The sequence below is a fragment of the Amphiura filiformis genome, chromosome 15, assembly GCF_039555335.1.
Source record: "Amphiura filiformis chromosome 15, Afil_fr2py, whole genome shotgun sequence".
In the NCBI taxonomy this organism is placed as follows: domain Eukaryota; kingdom Metazoa; phylum Echinodermata; class Ophiuroidea; order Amphilepidida; family Amphiuridae; genus Amphiura; species Amphiura filiformis.
The window spans coordinates 1,008,312-1,030,889 of record NC_092642.1 but is presented as its reverse complement, the minus strand read 5'-3'; the positions used below and the strand labels follow the sequence as shown (position 1 = coordinate 1,030,889).

General features: G+C 39.8%; 1 protein-coding gene across 1 annotated transcript in view; it reads right to left on the bottom strand.

The window, feature by feature from the left end:
• LOC140171126 (HAUS augmin-like complex subunit 1) overlaps nucleotides 1-22,578 on the bottom strand; it is a 30,470-nt gene that overhangs the window by 6,442 nt on the left and 1,450 nt on the right. Inside the window, exons 2-5 of the mRNA XM_072194309.1 lie at nucleotides 10,242-10,416; nucleotides 8,811-8,943; nucleotides 7,020-7,154; nucleotides 3,121-3,244 (exon numbers count right to left, since the gene is read on the bottom strand). Coding sequence (XP_072050410.1) covers nucleotides 3,121-3,244; nucleotides 7,020-7,154; nucleotides 8,811-8,943; nucleotides 10,242-10,416 — 567 coding nt within the window. The remainder of the gene's footprint in view (nucleotides 1-3,120; nucleotides 3,245-7,019; nucleotides 7,155-8,810; nucleotides 8,944-10,241; nucleotides 10,417-22,578) is intronic.

The following is a 22,578-nucleotide window of genomic DNA, read 5'->3' as shown; positions in this document are numbered from 1 at the left end:
GTCGCAATAGGAGGAAAGGTACTCCAGAAGATCTTACAAATATCAGTTTCCTGTGTCCAGCCCCAATTCTCTGGCTGGGATAATGTTGATTGACTCCAAATCATACCTGTCTGGTACGGTAGGCAGCCTGCTTACCACTGCAGCTCCAGTAGGTGGGATCGAATCAAATGATCTCTGCTTACGAGCAAAGAGTTCTAACCGTGCATCATTCACTCTTGTAGCAGTGCTGGACCTGTCATACATTGTGACTACAAACCTGTCTCAAGAGCAGCAGCATCAAGTGTTGGCAGATATTTACTTAGTTTTGAGAAAACATTTGATACCCCATTATGTACATTTCATGTTTGCCAGGCTTTGCTTTACTACGGAAGGCAGACTCAATATCACAACCACTAAAGGCTTGAACGAAGAGCATTCCATTAGTCTTTTCAGGGCCAATTGCATCAACGAGTTCATGTATTGGTATACATCTCAGATATGATCATTGACCAAAGGCAAGCCACACCTTCTGCAGGCCAAGTTCTTGCAAGGATGGCAAAGTAGATATTGCAATGACGACAACATCAGTATCATTTGCCTTTATCATAAGGACTTTCTTGCCTTTCTTTCACATTATTGCTGAGGGCAAGTTCCTCCTTAGTTTATGTCGGCGACTTTGTCTGCAAGGAAATGGAAGAGTTCTGTATTGTTCTCAGCACCGCGCATCATGTCACCGTCTTCTAGCTCCTGTTCCTCGCTTCAATCTTATTTCAGACTTTAAATTGGATGGCAGGTAGACGTCAAAGACATTGTCTGTTATCTTGTACTTAGCAGACAGTGCTTATACATATGGGATGACAGTTACTCTGGTATTCGTCAAATGTTGTTGATGCACGTGAGGGCAGACAGTTTATCAATGCTGATCCATCAACAATGATAGCCTCTACTTCTGGCTCTTTGTCTGGTAACACCACTTTAAATTGAAGAATGTCAGTAAGGCCAGATTTTGGGCACGTATATAACTTTCCGTTGTCACTCAGAGATGCAGGAACTGGCTTGTTTTCATATTTGAAGAACTCGTTTATATCACACTCCCTGCTTTGGCATGATATGAAGAGCTGTGAGAAGAGACTACAGTCTGGCTTTCTGCGTGGAATCTGTCAGCACGTTCATGAGCGAAGAAGCTAATTGTGTTCTTTGTGATGGGTGTATAGAACAAGTCTTGTTCTTGGCTCTCTAGTCGATTGATAAACTCACAAAATATTTCAGTGCCCCTTTCATAATGTTTGCCAAGTAGTTCATGAACACTAGGTTGTGCAATGTCCTTTATGTTGAGAGCCAGTCACGTGACTCCTCCTGGAAAGGATTGCCCACGTCTTGAAGAACTTTGGTTAGGTTCCAAGCTTTGTCAAGGAACACTTGTTGTCCTTCATTGCTTGCTCATGGTGGTTGGTGTTTACTGTTGCATCTTTAGCCTCTGATGTGGCTAATTCATATTCAGAAACCAGATGACGGACTTCAGTGTCAGCGACCATCCACCTTCTGAGGGCTGATGGATCCTCAGTCACACCAATTGCTCTCCGTCAATAACAGCATTGACTTGTTCATGAGCTTCATCCATAGCCATTGCTGAGAAGTTCCGATATAATTTCCATTCCGAAACTCATTGGCTACTTCAAGATGGCGTTGCTCAAGGGTCATCATATCCCTATTATAAATTGTATCCAACGTGCATAATTGAAATTATTGTTGGCAAAGAAGTATAGTATCAGTACTGTCCAGACAAGGCATCACAGTACAAAGCAAAGTTTGCTTCTCTGAATGAACGTATCAGTGCCAGAATAGTGAGTTCCGTGACGAGAATGAGATACCAGAATTGGAATTGCGGGCTCTGACATTTCCCTCTTGCCAGTCTCCGAAACCGATTACGTATTTTCTGTTCTCAAGTGTTTCACTAGAGTATATAGTCATTGTATGCTATCTTCATCAGCCTAGCTGTTATGTGATGTGCTTGGCGCGTTCTTGTGATGCTTGAAGCTGACAAAAAAGACCCTGAAGTACCAGGCGGTGCCACCACAGCTTTAGTAAGTGCACTTGTTCAACCACTATATTTAAGAAGAGATCCAATGGATCGGAATGCAGCCATCTCGGTGTGTTATCCTTCGAACATGATCACGAACTTGTATTCACCGTAATTCTCAGGCCAGGACCATTGAATATGCTTGGCTAATGTAGCGAGTGGTTGGTCTGCAGCAATGACAGTCCTGGATTCAATAATGCCACTCTGTCTCTAACTTTGTCCATGCCATTCTAATAGTGGCAATAGAATAAGGTTAATCACGAAGCAATGGCAAGAGTGATGTGACTAACTTCAAACTGCTTAATTTTAAGCTGTGATGCATGGTGTCGGCCATCTTGAAAATGGCGGCCATCTTGATAATGAAAGCCATATTGAAAATGGAACCCACCTTGTAGATACAAGTTGTTGATTCTTGTCTCGATAGGTTCAAGGGAGATAGGAACTGCAACATTTGGTTCTGTATGACTCCTTGATACTTTGTAATATGATTATGCATACATTGTATGTGTCACATTGTGACGGCCATTTTGAAAAATGGCGGCCATCTTGAATTATAATTGAGTGGCTAATGATTATATGTAATGTTCATGATGATAGACCCAAAGAGATGTTCATTTCTCATTTTGGTCCTTGTATATCCTTTTGATCTTCGGTTTTATCAATATTTGGTCTTCAACGGCGGCCATCTTTAAAAATGGCGGCCATCTTGGATTTTTAAGTGGCTGATATGTTGTTATTGACCCATAGGAAGGCCCAAAGAACAGTTAAATCATTTTTTTGTTCTTGTATTGCAACTTTATCCACCACAACATTAATATCCATCATTCGATGGCGTGCCATCTTGAAAAATGGCGGCCATCTTGGATTTTAATTTGGCTAACGTTATTTTTGTATTTAGTGACCCAACAGAAGCATGTGTGCCAATTTTGGTGCTTGTATCATCAAATGCACAATTGTGGTAATAATCTGTGATATAATATACTGACCCTGGACCTGCTCTGACAATTCATTGGGAAAACAACAATCCTCAAATCTATAATAACGACTCAGTCCATACTTACCTGTAATTGTTTGAGGTTGTTTTTATATTGTTTAGATTTACTAAGCAGGAATCCTGACTCTTTGGTTTTCTTCTCTAGCTGTGGTTGCTGGAACTCTACTTGGTCTTCTAATGCACTTAATGCTCTAGCAATAAATATAATATATAACTGAATATTAACCTCATTAGAGTTGTGCTAAAAAAGTTACCTTTTCAAAGTCTAAGCTGAGCAATAACATAGCTTGTGACGCCATCATAACGTCTTCATTCAGAGGTGTTTACAATCCTCGAGTCACATGACTTCCACCCCGTCCCCGTCAAATAACAACAGACCGCAGAGATAGCCAGGAGGTCTTGTGTCGGGATCTCTATCATGGCTTCTTGTACCAAAATTGATCCTTCCTACCCGTAATGTCCACATTGTCCAGACTGATGTCATTGTAAACATAACGCTGAAGGAAGATGTGGTGACCGTGTCACAAGCTATACTGTCGGTCAACACAGACTCAACATAAAAGTCTATGTCCTGCTTAAACTATACTTTAAAAAAAACAATAGCTCTCGACTTTCCAGCAGATTAACTTGGAAACTGCATATTCATTAAGTGCAAAAACCAGTAATTACCTGAGATGAATTTAGGTATTTTCGTTTCAGGGAATTACACTTGATGAGGGCCACCTTGGTTTTATATGTTATCTTACTTTTTGAGGGAGTTACACTTGATGAGGGCTGCCTTGGTTTTATATGTTATCTTACTTTTTAAGGGAGTTACACTTGATGAGGGCCGCCTTGGTTTTATATGTTATCTTACTTTTTGAGGGAGTTACACTTGATGAGGGCTGCCTTGGTTTTATATGTTATCTTACTTTTTGAGGGAGTTACACTTGATGAGGGCCGCCTTGGTTTTATATGTTATCTTACTTTTTGAGGGAGTTACACTTGATGAGGGCCACCTTGGTTTTATATGTTATCTTACTTTTTGAGGGAGTTACACTTGATGAGGGCCACCTTGGTTTTATATGTTATCTTACTTTTTAAGGGAGTTACACTTGATGAGGGCCACCTTGGTTTTATATGTTATCTTACTTTTTGAGGGAGTTACACTTGATGAGGGCCGCCTTGGTTTTATATGTTATCTTACTTTTTAAGGGAGTTACACTTGATGAGGGCCACCTTGGTTTTATATGTTATCTTACTTTTTGAGGGAGTTACACTTGATGAGGGCCACCTTGGTTTTATATGTTATCTTACTTTTTGAGGGAGTTACACTTGATGAGGGCCACCTTGGTTTTATATGTTATCTTACTTTTTGAGGGAGTTACACTTGATGAGGGCCACCTTGGTTTTATATGTTATCTTACTTTTTGAGGGAGTTACACTTGATGAGGGCCACCTTGGTTTTATATGTTATCTTACTTTTTGAGGGAGTTACACTTGATGAGGGCCGCCTTGGTTTTATATGTTATCTTACTTTTTGAGGGAGTTACACTTGATGAGGGCCGCCTTGGTTTTATATGTTATCTTACTTTTTGAGGGAGTTACACTTGATGAGGGCTGCCTTGGTTTTATATGTTATCTTACTTTTTGAGGGAGTTACACTTGATGAGGGCCGCCTTGGTTTTATATGTTATCTTACTTTTTGAGGGAGTTACACTTGATGAGGGCCGCCTTGGTTTTATATGTTATCTTACTTTTTGAGGGAGTTACACTTGATGAGGGCCGCCTTGGTTTTATATGTTATCTTACTTTTGAGGGAGTTACACTTGATGAGGGCCGCCTTGGTTTTATATGTTATCTTACTTTTTGAGGGAGTTACACTTGATGAGGGCCGCCTTGGTTTTATATGTTATCTTACTTTTTGAGGGAGTTACACTTGATGAGGGCTGCCTTGGTTTTATATGTTATCTTACTTTTTGAGGGAGTTACACTTGATGAGGGCTGCCTTGGTTTTATATGTTATCTTACTTTTTGAGGGAGTTACACTTGATGAGGGCCGCCTTGGTTTTATATGTTATCTTACTTTTTGAGGGAGTTACACTTGATGAGGGCTGCCTTGGTTTTATATGTTATCTTACTTTTGAGGGAGTTACACTTGATGAGGGCTGCCTTGGTTTTATATGTTATCTTACTTTTTGAGGGAGTTACACTTGATGAGGGCTGCCTTGGTTTTATATGTTATCTTACTTTTTGAGGGAGTTACACTTGATGAGGGCTGCCTTGGTTTTATATGTTATCTTACTTTTTGAGGGAGTTACACTTGATGAGGGCTGCCTTGGTTTTATATGTTATCTTACTTTTGAGGGAGTTACACTTGATGAGGGCTGCCTTGGTTTTATATGTTATCTTACTTTTTGAGGGAGTTACACTTGATGAGGGCTGCCTTGGTTTTATATGTTATCTTACTTTTTGAGGGAGTTACACTTGATGAGGGCCACCTTGGTTTTATATGTTATCTTACTTTTTGAGGGAGTTACACTTGATGAGGGCTGCCTTGGTTTTATATGTTATCTTACTTTTTAAGGGAGTTACACTTGATGAGGGCCACCTTGGTTTGATATGTTATCTTACTTTTTGAGGGAGTTACACTTGATGAGGGCTGCCTTGGTTTTATATGTTATCTTACTTTTTGAGGGAGTTACACTTGATGAGGGCTGCCTTGGTTTTATATGTTATCTTACTTTTTGAGGGAGTTACACTTGATGAGGGCTGCCTTGGTTTTATATGTTATCTTACTTTTTGAGGGAGTTACACTTGATGAGGGCTGCCTTGGTTTTATATGTTATCTTACTTTTTGAGGGAGTTACACTTGATGAGGGCCACCTTGGTTTTATATGTTATCTTACTTTTTGAGGGAGTTACACTTGATGAGGGCCACCTTGGTTTTATATGTTATCTTACTTTTTGAGGGAGTTACACTTGATGAGGGCTGCCTTGGTTTTATATGTTATCTTACTTTTTAAGGGAGTTACACTTGATGAGGGCTGCCTTGGTTTTATATGTTATCTTACTTTTTGAGGGAGTTACACTTGATGAGGGCCACCTTGGTTTTATATGTTATCTTACTTTTTGAGGGAGTTACACTTGATGAGGGCTGCCTTGGTTTTATATGTTATCTTACTTTTTGAGGGAGTTACACTTGATGAGGGCTGCCTTGGTTTTATATGTTATCTTACTTTTTGAGGGAGTTACACTTGATGAGGGCTGCCTTGGTTTTATATGTTATCTTACTTTTTGAGGGAGTTACACTTGATGAGGGCCACCTTGGTTTTATATGTTATCTTACTTTTTGAGGGAGTTACACTTGATGAGGGCCACCTTGGTTTTATATGTTATCTTACTTTTTGAGGGAGTTACACTTGATGAGGGCTGCCTTGGTTTTATATGTTATCTTACTTTTTGAGGGAGGTACACTTGATGAGGGCCGCCTTGGTTTTATATGTTATCTTACTTTTTGAGGGAGTTACACTTGATGAGGGCCACCTTGGTTTTATATGTTATCTTACTTTTTGAGGGAGTTACACTTGATGAGGGCTGCCTTGGTTTTATATGTTATCTTACTTTTTGAGGGAGTTACACTTGATGAGGGCCGCCTTGGTTTTATATGTTATCTTACTTTTTGAGGGAGTTACACTTGATGAGGGCCGCCTTGGTTTTATATGTTATCTTACTTTTTGAGGGAGTTACACTTGATGAGGGCCGCCTTGGTTTTATATGTTATCTTACTTTTTTAGGGAGTTACACTTGATGAGGGCTGCCTTGGTTTTATATGTTATCTTACTTTTTGAGGGAGTTACACACTATGTTATCTTACTTTTTGAGGGAGTTACACTTGATGAGGGCCGCCTTGGTTTTATATGTTATCTTACTTTTTGAGGGAGTTACACTTGATGAGGGCTGCCTTGGTTTTATATGTTATCTTACTTTTTGAGGGAGTTACACTTGATGAGGGCTGCCTTGGTTTTAGTAAATAACTGCTCACTTAATCTTTGTTCTGAATGCCTTGCTTGTTCTGTCTCCATATCTGATTTAGCTAACTCACTCATCTGTAGAAGGTAGCTGAAATTTAAAAAAAACCAGAAATTGTGATAATCCATGAACATGACTCAGTAATGTTTTTTTCTTAAACTTTACTTTTTTATTCTTGGTTAGTGTTTGAATACGGAAAAGGCTGATGAAACTTAATCCAGCATTCTTGGTGACAGAGTGGTAAAATCACTCTATGTGTGAACTCCTGGAAATAAATAAAGTACAGTATAAGGCAATTTGCCATATTCTTGATGCATTTCTGGTACAATCTCAGTTAAATTCCTTGACATAATTATTTTATCCTTCCTAGACCATCAGAGGGAACATATAGTGTACATTCTCCAAACTATCCTGGATATGCCACTGGCGGGTTCTTAGAATTACCGCACTGTTCATCCTACATGTACATTGTGTCCAAAACCCATCTTGATATAATTGGTAAACCTTCAGCAAATCACTTACGGTGTTAGTTACCATACAGTTTGAAAAGAGTATCTTTATTGAGTGTAATGTATTGCATCTTTGATTCAATTCCTGCATTTTCATTGATGGAGAATTGGAGATACAATCCTTACCATAGGCCTTGGAATCCAAGCATCTGTGAACTGTTTGTTATTAAGTTCTAAATACTAACATTTTATTTCAAGATTGACATTTTTAACTAGTAATTTCATAATGTGTAATGTGATTGTTGCATAATGTTGTGTTGACTTTTAATTTAAAACAACACTGATGCACTTAAAGGAACAGTCCGGCAATCACAACTTTATGCCTTATATGTTAGAAAAATAATTATCAAGCACAAATCATGTTGTTTTATTTAAAACAAACTCATATTGACTTTAAAAACGAATAAAAACAACTGTTTCTTCCCCAGGCACCAAAATTGCCTGTGGCAATGACGACCCAGTTACATAATGAAAGCTGACGACAAGTTAGCACAAATAACCATGACATCAATTGCCACAAGTAATTTTGGCGCGGGAATTTCGAATATCGTATGTTGAGAGCCGGCTGTTTTTATTCATTTTTATGGTCAATACGAGTTTGTTTTAAATAAAACCGGGTGATTCGTGATTGATAATTGTTTTTCTACTTAATATAAGGCATAAAGTTCAAAGGCAAATACTCAAAATTAAAGGTTTTTCACTAATGGAGAGTATCTGAGCGACAGAGAAATAAATTGGATCTTTCTGTGTGAAAAGGAGGTCTTTTGGTGAGGACTTTGTTTAAAAATAGGGTCTTTGAGCCCGGAGGGGGTTCTCCCTGGTTGAAGGTATACGGGGATGTGCCACGGTTTTGGGGTACCTTTTCAGCAATTTTGGTATATCGATTGGAGGGTTTTCAGTGGAGACCAATGCGCCCAATTGGGCGCATTTGGGCAAAAGTGCCCCTAAAAGCATCCAATTTGGACAAATTTAGGTGCTTTTTGGGTGTTTTTTGTGAAAAATTGGTATACTGAAGTCTGATGGGTGGCAAAAACAGCAAAAAGTAGGTATAGAGAAAGTCAGCATTCGAAAGTCTGCGTGGCACATCCCCGGGTCTTTGAGGGGGAAATAGGACAAATATGGGGTCTTTGGGGGCAGTGGATAAAAACAGGTCTTTGAGGGGTGGCACATGTATAATAAATATGGGGTCTTAAGATCCCCACATCGATCAATATTGATTGAGTCCCAAGCTCCTTACCTGCTAGTGGTTGCATCCTTGATACCTAATGTCAGTGCTGTGTTTGACAAGGTTCTAAGACTAACATTTCCTGACTGAGATAAGCTGGCTGGGGAGAGACCAACAGACTGTAGAATACTGGAAAGACGTACAGCTGTTAACGGCAAAGAAACAATATTACATCAATTATCCGGGCCACATCAAATTACAAACAAATTACAATTACATTTTTTAATAAGTCTCATGAAATTAAGCAAGACCAAGGTTTGTTGAAGGATTATATAATTATGAACTTCATAATCATGTGTGACCTGATCAAACAAATCAAACTTGATCCACTGTGAAATTTTGGGACAGGAAGAGGAACATTGTGCAGTATGGAAAAATAATTAAACTCTCCACAAAATGCTGTACCGGTATATTTAACCACTGGCGTAGCCAATTCAAGTGGGAGCTCCCCCGCCCCCCATTTACCTTTAAATGAAGAGCTTATTTCCAAACCATGTTAAGTCCACAACCCCATGTGTCTCATTTACTTGTGAGATTGTGAGTTGTATCATCAACAAGCTATTATTTACCATAACAATGCTGCATAACAATATTGGGACAAAAGCCTCACACAGTATTGTTACTTGGCGTCCATCCACTGTTTGCTCTGCAATGGTGCATCCAACTGAAATTATAATACCTATTACCTAGCATCACAACACATTGCAATATCGCACAAGGAAATCAGAAACATGGGATATGTGACTTAACACGGTTTGGAAATAAGCTCTTCAAATGTGGACCATCATGGACTCCCCACGCTGACCAAAATATTTAAGATTTGTAGGCCTTTTTGCCCATTTTCATCAAATTTCCCCCCTCCCAATTGAAAGTTGTTGTCTTGGCCTCCTGCACAAATCCTGGCTATGCCAAGGGGAACTCACACACAGTGGGGGGGGGGCAAGGGGAATTTGCTGACCGAAATATTTTTCTTGCCCCCCCCACTTTTGAGGCAAACCCCCAAAAATCCCGTCAATTTCCACTTTTTATGGCAATTTTAGCAAAATTTGCCAATTTTGCCCCCCTGAAATTCACTTCGCCCCCCAATGATCTCCTGAAAAAAAATTCCTGGCGCCGCCACTGCTCACACAGACACAAGCAAACAACAAGAACATGATTTAAACATCAACAAAATCAGCATGTGAGTCTATCACAACTCAACACAGAACCTTGTGACATGAAAATTATATAAATTTAGTTAGAGGTTGATAGGATGAACAATTTTTAATCTGTCACCAAGAACAGCTAGAGCACATACATTTTTGTACACGTTGAAAAAAAAACCCAGTGCATCTGGTGTTTATGTGCTGTTCTGGGTAAAGATTAAAATTTGATCAACATTGTGATATGTACCAAAGCAAAATCTTGGATGGTTAATTAATTAAAATTAATGGTTAAAAATACCTTCAGCATGATACTCTTCAGCCTTCTGGTTGAAATCATCGATAATGATCTGTGTGTCTCTGTCTCTCTCTTGATTTCTTTGCATCAACCCATACAGGATATCTATTGTGTGCTCGTTGATTTCATATTGAGGTATGTCTGCTCCACCAAACACCTTCTCTAACCACGCACGTACCTAGAAAAGTAAAAACAGATTGGACCGTGTTGTGAGAACATATACGTATGCATATCATGAGCTGGGCATAAAAGTGTTGCATGTAGTAAATTGACACCAATTTGTATTCAACTGAACATAACTTTTTATTTTGTATGTACATTTTTAGGAAACCTACATTAGGCCCATGAAAGTCAATTCCAAGTTTATCGTCCCTTTTTTTTCCCGGGTTGGTGAGGTGACTTTTTCATTTTTCATTATTTCATCAGATTTCATTATTGACCTAAAATGCATGTTGATTTAAAGCCACACTCATACATGTTATTTATAAACAGGTTTTTATATGGGTAGGGACTAGAAAAGTTAGAAAAGAGCCTGGTTTTGCTTCCAAGTTATGATTTTATATGTTTTACAAACAAAAATATATGTTTCCAATTGCTAAAACTGATGAAAACACCGATACTTTGAAAATAATGAATTATTTTGGCATTTTTGAAAATTTGACACAGGTGTTTTTGGTTTCCAAAAAGTGACGCAGGCGGGGGACGATAAACTCGGAATCGACTTTCACGCGCCTTACAAGGATTTCATATTTGTGACATGATCAAGGGGAATGAGTCACTTGTCGCCCCTGGTCGAAAATGAGTTTTACACATGTATGTTTAGGACATTTAGAGCTTTCAGAAACAGAAAACCCAATGTTGATACGACTTTTCTTTGCAAAGTTGCATCAATTTATCAATCGCTGAAAACAGCATACGTAATAACTTGTGTCTACATATTCCTTGTGTGAGCCACACATATTGTAACACAGCCACTAATGGTGACCCCGGAATGATTTCACAAGCCGTTGACTTCCGTTGACAATAAATCCGATTCAGAAGTCAAATTTCTAGTTTTCAGTTTTATGTGGTTTATCCCTTTTCAAATCGGCCAAAATACTACCATTTCTATAACTTCTTGACATGGGGCCTCCAGCCAACAACAAAAATCCTATGCTACAACAAGACTCTCCTATGCTACATGTTCATAAAACGCAATTTTCGCCACGTATTTAACCTTTATTTTACCGAAATCGGCCCAGAAATTTGCTCGATTCGAGGTCAACAAACTGAGTCAGCTCTGCTACAAGTCTTCAACTATAATTTGTCCACTCTAAAGTGCAAAGTGACAACGCTCGCGTATACAGCTCGCGTAAACAGTGCGCAGTGCTGCGTCTCTGCTGCAGGTATGCCGGGAGGTATGCATGCCTTCAAAGTCCGCACAATGTACGTGCGTCCGCACTTGCTCGAGAACTCTAGCCAAGAATTTGCTCACCGATAGCTTCACATTCTAGGCTAGAGACCTTTGCATTCAAAATGTAGTCGGATTCGCTGAAGCATGACACCGTGTAAAGCAATGGAAGGTCAGAAGTAAACACAGCCGATCACGACAGGCGATTGCATCAAAAATGTTGCTAAAATTACACTTCAGCAAAATTTTAGACTGTCCAAAATACGCAAATCTTGCTCAAAAGATACAGTTGACTCATCGAAATAACTTTCATTCAAATTTCAACATTAACAGAATAAATAACCTCCGTGTAAAAAATTGAACCGCTGTCCGATCGAAAAACCATAGTAAAGTACTCTAGCATCGAATGCGTAACTATCGTGTGCAAATTCGAAGCTAGAGTTCTCGAGCAAGTCCGCACTTTGTACTTCAATGACTGTAGTCGCTCTGCTCCTAGCACCTCGATCTATTGTGGGTTGAAAAGCGTTAAGTGTAGCGTCATATAAAATAAAAATAAGTACCCGGATGGCCGGGGTCACCTAGTCCGAATAATCAGACCCAGAACAAAATATTAATTTCTGACATGATCCTGTTCTGGGTCTGAACTGTTTCCATATGAAATCTTGATGGCAAATTGGACAATAGAAGCGCATGGTTCTACGTGACTGCTTTTTAATCCCTATTTATGTTACGTGAATCACGCTATTGGTTGGTTGGTTGACGTAAATCCCTCCTGTGAATTAGGAGCACCAGATTTCAAAGAAAGAAATCTGTAAAAGTCATAAGTGTGTTCAAAAGTCAAAGTTGAGTGAAAAAGTCAATGTTGAGGATGATAAAAGTCATAAATGAGCGGAACTAGACTAGTTGTTAGGCAGGTTAGCAATGATAGCAGCCCTCTTAACATGCAGACGGTAGACTAGATGTCTAGCAATGTGTTCAGTGCAAGCATGCAGATTGGGATAGCAGGTGAAGTGGGTAGGGTCAAGGATGAGGTGGGTAAGTGATGCAGATGACGCTGATATCTTTTCCCAGCTTCCTGGATATAAGCCCTCACACACAGTCTCCAATTGCTTGAGGAATGGATCTCTCTGTTGGTGAAGTTCAGAACAGCAGACAAGGAAGTGCTCCCTGGTTTCTGCTGCTTTGCCACACAGTAGGCACATGGGGTCGATGCTGTATTGGTTGAACTTTGCTCGGTTGCCTTGTAGATTGTATGTACCAGTCAGGAGTTTTGCTTTAATGGAAGCTCTATAAACATCTCTCTGGTTTGGCTCAACTGTTTCCCATGCTGGGTGTGTCTTGCCAATTTCACATCCATCAATGTTGAGATATTTTAGGGATGATTTCCCTACTGCATCATCCTTTAGCTTACTGTTCCAAAAGGAGAGCACAGCAGAGTTGATGAGGCTTTTCCATGCTGCTTTTGATGGAGGATTTACAAGCAGGTCATGTGCACTTGGAGATTATTGCATAATTCACTTAGCATTTTGTCATGAAGATCCCCCAGATTCATTTCACTGGAATTGCGCACTGAAGCATTCATATCACCACACAAGATGATTGTATAAGCTTGACTATATTTGATGATAATCTCTCGCAGTTGATCCAGGGAGTCGCCATACATGTCAGACGATGTTTTGTATCCTCTACATGGTAGGTAGCAGTTGATAATGCATATATGGCAATCTGGTAGATCTAATGTAACAACACAGATGCGGTGATCCCCATCTTTCATAAATCGGGTTTCGCCTCCCAACAAGTTGGAGCGAAAACTGCTATCCCTCCAAAGCCTCTTAGGCGTTGCAGTGATGAAATTGGATCATCATCGTCTACTGATTTTGCAAAGCAAACATGTTTAGCTGAGGCATTGTCCATGGATCTTTTTTCAAAATTGAAAAGCCAGTGTTCTTGAATGCATACAATGTCATATAACTTGAGCAATTCCTGCACATAAATCTTATTGGATGGGAAGTTCTTGATGTTTGCAGTGGCTATCTTGAGATCCTCTTTGGTCTGGCTCCTTGGGTTTGCCATCTTTCTTTTAGTTCTCGGCCCCTTCTAAAAAAGACTGTTGTTGTGCACCATTTAATTGTTGCTTAGGGGATCCATATGGTGATGTCATAGACCTTCTGTACACCTTAGTCTTCACCATTCTCTGCGGAGATACTCCTGATGGACTTGATGGCCTATCATTCCTTGGATGAATCCTATATTGCGTATCTCTATTCAGGGGAGTAGAAGAGTAGCTTGAATAGTCGTTACTATTTCTCCAGTCCTGGTCTAAGTCAGCTTGAGAGAGATAATCAATATTTTGCCTACCCATAGCATGTCTTGCAGTAGAAAGGTCATGAGCTTTTCCTCCTTGCATGCTAACTGTGTCGGAAGTTCAAAGGTAATGATACCTACGATGGGGTACTGTCGCTTCAAAGCTCTTGTCAGCTTTAGACGGATGATCAATAGATTTTCTTCTAAGTATAAGCCTTGGTATTGCATAGTCTTGATCCTCTCTATCTTGTAAGCTGGTACTCCCGGAAGTTTGGGCGTCATGTCTTTGGTATTGTAAAGTTGTCGCTGTCACATGTAGTCTGCTGCCGTTTCCTCCTTCAGGAGATCCAGAGAGATGTTCACAATATTGGCTATTCAAGTTGGTAGCTTTCTCTACATGCGAGGGTGAGGACCCATTGCACCTGTCTGTAGCAGACACAGACACATTATGACTACTTGGTGTTTGAGCAGTAGCTGGTGTAGGTCTGCATCGCCTTACAAAATCTTGTACCTGTACATCTACTGCTTCAGGCTTGTTAACATAGGCAAATTGGTTATGCAATGATAGTTCTCTGCACGCATTGGTTTTCAACAAATGGTCGTTGGGGGATTGCACATCATACCTATTTGAGTTGTAAGTTCTCTTACTTCCCATCTGGGCAGAATGCAGATCACTGGAATGGCCATTCATCAAGTTTGGGTTATTAGGACTCTGTGTGGCATAGACGAGGCTTTCTTCTTTGTCTACGGTATCAGCAATGATTACATCACAACGTTGGGTGTTGTAAACACTCATATCTGTAGTAGTAACACCTTTCTCAAGAAATTTATAACCACTACGCGGGCTTTCTTCAGGGGACTTCCTGGGGTTAGCCCTAGGCTTCCTACCAATGATAGTTTCAGCTTGCCTCCGACTGCTGTGACCAGCGGGATGTCCATCCACTACCTCACCATCATTCAACTTCTCGATAAACCCACTGAAGATTTCTTCCTGTTTCTGTCTGGTGTGGTTTGTTCTGATCCCCTTACCAGTAACAGCATCATTCAATGCATGCACAATATCATTGATAGACTCATTATGCTTCTGGCTGGTATGACTGTCAGCATTGCTCCTAGTCTCATGTCTATGACTAACAGCGAATTCATCTTGCTTCTGGTTAACAATGTTACCACTGAACCAGCAGGCAGTAGCATCAGCATCTATATCATATGTAGGATCAGTGGGAATTCCTTCCTGCTTCTGCCCAGTATGACTAGACACATGCCCAGTGGCTAAAGTATCATCAGTTGACCCACGTTTGAGACCCTTGTTGGAGTCAGCCTGCTTATGTTTAGCATAGCTAGTGCTATATTCCTTGATCACAGCATCCTCCATCCCATGGACAAAACCATTGTTGAGTTTACTATGCTTTTGACTGGTGTCGGAAGCACTTGGCCCATTTGCTAAAGCCTGATCTCTATCCTTGCGCTTATTTAACGCTTGATAACCCCTACTCCCTGCCTTGCTGTTCTGGTCTTGCGTGGGCTTACTACATGTAGTGGGGTTATTTTGAGTCATGTGATGACGAACATCGTTCCTAGCACTCTGTCTGGTCATATGACTGTAAGGATGTTGGAAAGCTTGGCCAGGGCGACCAAAATGCGGCGGAGCTGAATATGGGAATGTAGGGTGACTTGCCAGGGGATTAAACTGTGGAGCAAACGGTGGTTGCACAAATGGCTGATTGATGACTTGCTGCCTGGGAAGTGCATATGGGTTAGATAGACCATGCTGGTTGAATAAACCAAACTGCAGGTTAGGGTGCGGCACCTGCCACTGAGGGGTTGGCAATATGGGTAGATGTTGCATGGGCATGCTGTGCTGAAGAATGCTGAATTGTCCTTCAATTCTTGCCAGCCTCTCTTTCAATACCCCAAGCTCATACTTATCGAGTCTTTGCTCTATACAGGTTTGCGAACATGTGGCGTGATGGTCAGGATGATGATGAATCGTAGCCTGTGTTAGTCTGTGCATACCAGCACATTCTGCTGGCTGTTGAACCGTGGTCTGTTTTATTTCACTGTTAGATGACTGCAATGTTCTTCTTGTTGGTTCCAAGTTTGCCTTAGGAGAGGTTATATAAGGATTATCAACATCACTATCTTTCCTGTCCTTGGTGGAACACTGCAGTCTTTGTTGTAAAAGTCCCAGAGATGTTTCAAGATCAACAACTTTAGTTTCCAATTTAGCAGCATATCTCTTTGTAGTATTTAATTGCTTCAAGGAGTCTCTGATCTCACATTCTCTGTTCCTTAGCTGTTTTTCTTTAGTCTTTACTAAATGTTCCATTGTGGACCATCCTTCTGATACTTGAGTGTTTGGACAAGCGGAACGGTTTTTTGTCTACCTCTCTGTTTGTACACAAACCAGGAGGTCGAAATCGTCCTCCTCGCCGAATACGAAAGTCAGCGTAATAGTACGGCACTAGGGGTCACCTAGTATTATGCATGATATTTAATAATTTTGTTGTAGTTTAACTATATTGTTTGATGAATATCAAATAAATAAATCTAATTATCAATCCTATACACGAATCCGACGGGAGCTGTTTCTACTCCTCAACCGTGGGTGGCGCTGTTGCGTCCGCCATTGCCGGGGGCCATTTCGCGCTTGATTCAAGTTCACGTGCACGCTGTATGTTCACCTTTCATCTGTTTTAAGCTATTTTAATCCCGATTTTATTCAGGTTAATACTGCAATTTTTTTTTTTTTTTTTCTACCTTATTTTGAGGGGCTGTGGTCGGAACATTTTTGAGCATTTAGACCTACAATTATATTGATGCTCAACTTTAGGCCTGGTATGCTAGGCCTTGGACCTGACTAGTCATTTATTTTTGGTTGGTAGGCCTACTCGGCATTGGCACGGGTACCCGACCCTATAGCATAACTCGCCGGCTCTCACAACCGATATTGGCATGTTGGTAGTGTTATTTTAGACAAGGTTTAACTTCAAATCAGGGATCTAGAGGTGGGAACAAAGCAGGGTTCAGTATATGGGTCATGGAATTTTGCTTTTTCATTTTCCAGGCCTGCAAAGTCATGGAATTCAGAAAATCTTAAAAGTCATGGAAAGCCATGGAATTTCACAATTTGCTCCCCAAAAAAAGTTTCTCTGATTAATAATATTATTTTAAACCAAAAATGATAATTAAATTAGCTTTTTCATTTAATATCCTTTTCCGTGTTTTTAAAATCCATTCCGATTGTTATGCCTACTTTCTCAATCGGAAAGTAAAATCACGCATTTACCGGCCAATAATAGGCCTACAAGATTTTTTTCGTTCCGACTTTCGGATCATACATGAATGCACATTATTTTTTTTATTTAGCCTAATAGGCCTATGGGCCCTACCTAAAAGATGATTTCGAAATAATACTTCTGACTTTCAGATGGTTCATGCACATTAATATTTTTTTATTAAGTAGACCTATCTAGGGCCTAACTGCTATAATACACATGCTATGTCGTCTGAAGGTAGGCCTATATGGGCAATTCCGTATGAGAGAGAGCAAATTCCAAATGGTGAAAATAGTTGATATCTCCAAAAACACTGGTGCCACAATATTACAAATTTGGTATGAAATGATAGAGTAGAACAATATCTTTAATTTGATGCGTATTGCAGTTATATTGAAATATGTTTACTACTCAGTACTGATTTTTTTCAAAAGACATGATTTTCTGCCCAAAATTTTGTTTTTGAAAATGTAAACATAGGCCTACATGTTACATTCCGTTACCGTGGAATTGCCCATTTAGTAAAACTAAATTTATTTAGCTCTATAATAGGCCTACAAGATGATTTCCGACATCGTTTTCTTTCCGACTTTCGGATCATGCATGCACATTATTATTTTTTTTAATTTAATAGACCTATAGAATGATCTCCAATATAGTTGCACCTAAATGGAATCAGCCAAATTTGTTGTGTTTGTAGGTAAACAGAGCATAGTTCGACATAAAGTCATAATTCAAGAAATTATGACTTTATGTCCTCCATAGAACTGCGTGTTAAGCGGCCAAAATAACAAGCAGTGTTTCTTTCACGTTACCTGGTTATTTCAGCTCAAAATGGACAGAAACCATTCCCGATCATTATACTAGTATTATTTCAGCATTTTGAGTATATAATGACAAATTTAAAATTTGAAGGAAATCGTACATTAAGCCTTTAACTATCTAACTAGGCCTACTACACGTACATGCTTTGTTGTCTGAAGGTATTTAGTTAACTATTTAGCTCTATTGGTGCAAAATAATAGGCCTAAGATGATTTCCGACATCGTTTTCGTTTCGACTTTCAGATCATGCACGCACTTTGGTTTTTTATTTAACATGAATAGCCCTACAACATGATTTCCGAAATAATTTGTGACATGATCAAGGGGAATGAGTCGGATGTCGCTAATATTGTTTTTGAGATATTGGCAAAAACAATGTTCAAATTCTTTTGTTTTATCATTGTTTTTAGCCATTGATAAATTGCTCATAACTTTCGGTAACCAGGCGTCCGATTTTGATGGAGTTTGCATCAAAATGTAGCATTTGTATAAACAGCTAGAAAATGATGCAAAAAACTTCTAATTGAAAATTGCCGACAAGTGACTCATCCCCCCCTGATGATGTCACATTTACTTCATCAGACTTTCAGATGGTTCATGCACATACTTTCTATTAATTATCTAACCCGGGCTATTTTTGCAGTGCATGCATAGACAACTGGTATACATGTACATCCAGTAGAGTTTTCTAATTAATATTAGCACTACGTTTTTTTCTGTTTTTTTCTTTTTGTTTTGTTGAAAACATGCCCTAACAAAACCCGATGTTAGGCCTAAAGCTTCTGGTGGGTGGTCCACCTGAATCAATGAATTGTTAGTTAATAAAGCCAGTGCAAAAGTTTTAAAAATGCTTCGTGGTTAGTGGAATATGGGAGCGTGGACATTTTAAAGTGTTGTAACTTGAAAATGGAGCTTCTTTGAAAATTGTTTTGAAAAAAATAAATGCCAATTGCTATGGTCATTTTTTCAATGTGACGGTGGTTGAATTAAAGCATATTTTGAAAGTAGAGTGCACTTTAGCATGGTTAGGGTTTGTACACAAATAGTACAATTGTATGAAAATGGTTGGTGCATTATATACCAGAGAAAGTCATGGAATTCTTTAATTAAAGTCATGGGAAGTCATGGATTTTTTTTTCTCATGAAGTGTAAGAACCCTGCAAAGATTTGTGCTGTCCGGACTTTTTCAAAAATCAGTGAGGAGTCCCTTATTATTTGTTATTTAGGCCTATATGTTGTTTTTTACCATCCATTTCTGTGTAAAATTGCAATTGCAAAGGCTTTGGCAACACATCATAAAAGCGGGAGGCCCCTAATATTTTTTGTTATTTCCCCAAAGCCCTAGGCCTACCCCTAACTTGAAGAGAGTGTTTGCAATAGGCCTACATATGTTTATAAATGGTAAGCAAGACTTCTAAACATGTCTTTTCATTGCAACAATTTTAGAAACAAAGAAAGGGACCAAAGGAGAAAAATAACAAAAATATTTGAAAATCTTCACAAATCGGGCGGGGACGTTATTTCTTTTCAATTGGCCTCATGGGGAAGTAGGCCTACCGCATAGGACTTTCAATTCGTCGCAGAAGAAAATCGTCAGTCAAAGACCGATAATTTACTTGTTCTTTTGTCGCTTCTTAATTAAAAGCATTCATCATTTGCATTTTTTAAAGTTTAAAACTCTACTTCTGATGAAAATTTTGCGATATTTTATACTACTTAAAAGTTAAAACTATTTTCAATACACCTGTAGGCCTATCCGGTTCTTTAAACCAGAGCTAAGCGACTGATGCTTTTTAACACTTTTCATACGGATGAAATAAGCTGTTGTTTACAATATTTAGGCCTACGCTACGGCGAAAAAAGATGCATAAATTCACTTTTTTGACAAGTAAATTACCTTGAAATTCTAGTTTTGGCCTGTCTCGAACATCATTTGCCTAAGCAGCCATGGCAATTTGATGATGGTGACAGTGAAGTGAACAGAGAAGCATATCCAAAGTATTGTTGTTGTTTGCCTATGCTATGCTGCACAAATGGCCCCCGTAATGGCCCCCCTTACCCGGGGGTGCCACTCATATACCATTGCATGTTGTCATCACTGACCAGACACTTTTATTTTTCACCCAAAACACTGACATGCCCAAGGGCTGAAAGGTAACCCTTACCACTGACCTGCTATGAAAAAGGATACCCAAATCACTGACCACAGCCATGGTGCAAACAAAGGTACCCATATCACTGACCTTACATGTCCCAATGACCCTTTTCACTGACGAAGCCCATATCAAAAAAATAAGGTAGCCGATGCCTACCCGGTGCTGATCCGCAAGGTATCCGATACCTTGTGGATGTCATTTTTAAAGACATCCGATGGCACCCGCTAGCGGATTAGTTTTCGGATGCCTCAAAGTCAGAGTTGGGAGCTACTGGGTAGGTATCCGGTGCCTTAACAAGTTATCCAAAAAGGCATCCGCTAACTTAGTCAATAAAAGGGAGGCATCCGAAAGGGCACCCGCTAACTTAGTCAAGAAAAAGGAGGCATCCGAAAGGTATCCACTAACTTAGTCAATAAAAGGAGGCATCCAAAAGGTATCCACTAACTTAGTCAATAAAAGGAGGCATCCAAAAGGTATCCACTAAGGTCACATGATCACCAACTGCCATTTCAAATTTGCTGTTGGATTCATGCAACAAGCTGTTCTCTTGATGGTGGTGTTTTGGTCTCTTCACACAAATCATTCATTCTTTATGGAGAATTTTATACTACAGATGACTACAATGACTATATATATGCACATGTAGATGCACAGGTAAATTAAAGATTTGCAGAGTTGCATTTCAAGCAGTAAATGTTATAAGCTTATCAACTGCATGTACATAATGTGTGCAAAGGCTGCTGAATTTGGCAGTATGCACTTGCAAGTATCCAAAATTAGTTTTCTGTGATAACCTTGCTTCTAGCCACTGCAAATTGAATTCATATCATTGGCAATTACTGATACATGTCTAAAAGGTTGGAGATCGGAGGTATAATTGTACAATGCATAAAAGTATAGCATGTGGTGTACCGGGGGGCACATCAAAAATTTTTGGTGGGTATGCTCCCCGAATTTTGAGTGGTGGGTCTTTGGGAGCTGACGTGCATCCGGTAAAAGGGGTCTTCGGAGCTGCGTGCGGGCTGTGAACAAGTAAAATGGGGTCTTTGGGAGCTGCGAAAAGTCAAAATCAAGGGTATTTCTTGGCTTTTTGGTTGAAAATCGCTTGAAAAAACAAGAAATATGAGGAATAAGTCTTTTAGAGCTGAAATTATCAAAATCAAGGGTCTTTCAGAGCTTTATTTTGGTCAAATATAGGGGTCTTCAGACTACGAAACCCAAAAGGGGGTCTTTCGGGGAGCATACCCATATGGTCATTTGTGTTGAGTGCCCCCCCCCCCCCGGGGTGGTGTACCTCTGGGCCCGGGTTGGCACTTATAGGAATCTGAAACCTTGTTTAACAAAATTGTCCAGGCCTAATTGGATTTTAGTTTTGCATTTTACTTTGTGTTATGTACAATTTATGCTTGGGACTCAAAATCATTTAGTGTTCAGGAATTCATTGTGTTTTACAGATTTTGTGTTAAAGTAAATTCCAATGTACCGTATTACAGTAAAAACTGCACCGCAATAAATAAAGCTCACATGTTCGCCGGTTTGTTGTATCCATGTTATACTCAATCAATGTATTGCCTCATTTACATGAACTTCCACAAGAATGTTGCCTAAGGGGCTGTGCAATAATTATGAGCCCTGGGGAGGGTAAAATTGTGGGGGCCAAGAAATTTTTGCGAGCGAGCCGAAGGGGGGGGACAAGCAATTTTTGCCATCCGGGAGGGGGATTTTGGCACACATTCACGGGGCACATTTTAAAGAAAACTCTCTAAAAAGGCTTAGGAAAACAGTACAGAAACGCTTAAATATGCAAATTTTCCTGCTCGCAGCGCTCGCAACATGTATCTAGACCATTTAAGGTTTGTAAATTGGGATCCCAAAATTTGGCATGCAGGGGGGGCAATTGAATTTTAGTGGACCGAGGGGGGCAAGCGATTTTTGGCGAGGCATTTGGAAATTTTACCCCCCGGGGGGCTCATAATTATTGCACAGCCCCTAAATATATGCCGACCAAGTGCGGTTTGTTGAAAACCATTGATGCCAATTGAAATGTGCCAAATGACATCGGTACTTATCCGGTGGTCTCCAAAAAGCCATCGGATAGTTATCCGGTAGCGCATACACTAACGGTTCTCAAAAGTTTTTCCACAAAAGGCACCGAAAGGCACCGGTACTTTTCCCATTGCTATTCACAATACCATGGAGGCACCCGATAGGCACCCGGTACTTATCCGGTACTCACCAGATGGCTATTCACAATACCATGTAGGCACCCGATAGGCACCCGATACTTATCTGGTACTTACCCGATGGCTATTCACAAGTGACCAGATACCATGGAGGCATCCACTAAAAGGTATCGGTGCTTACCGGTATCTACCTAATTTGCATGTC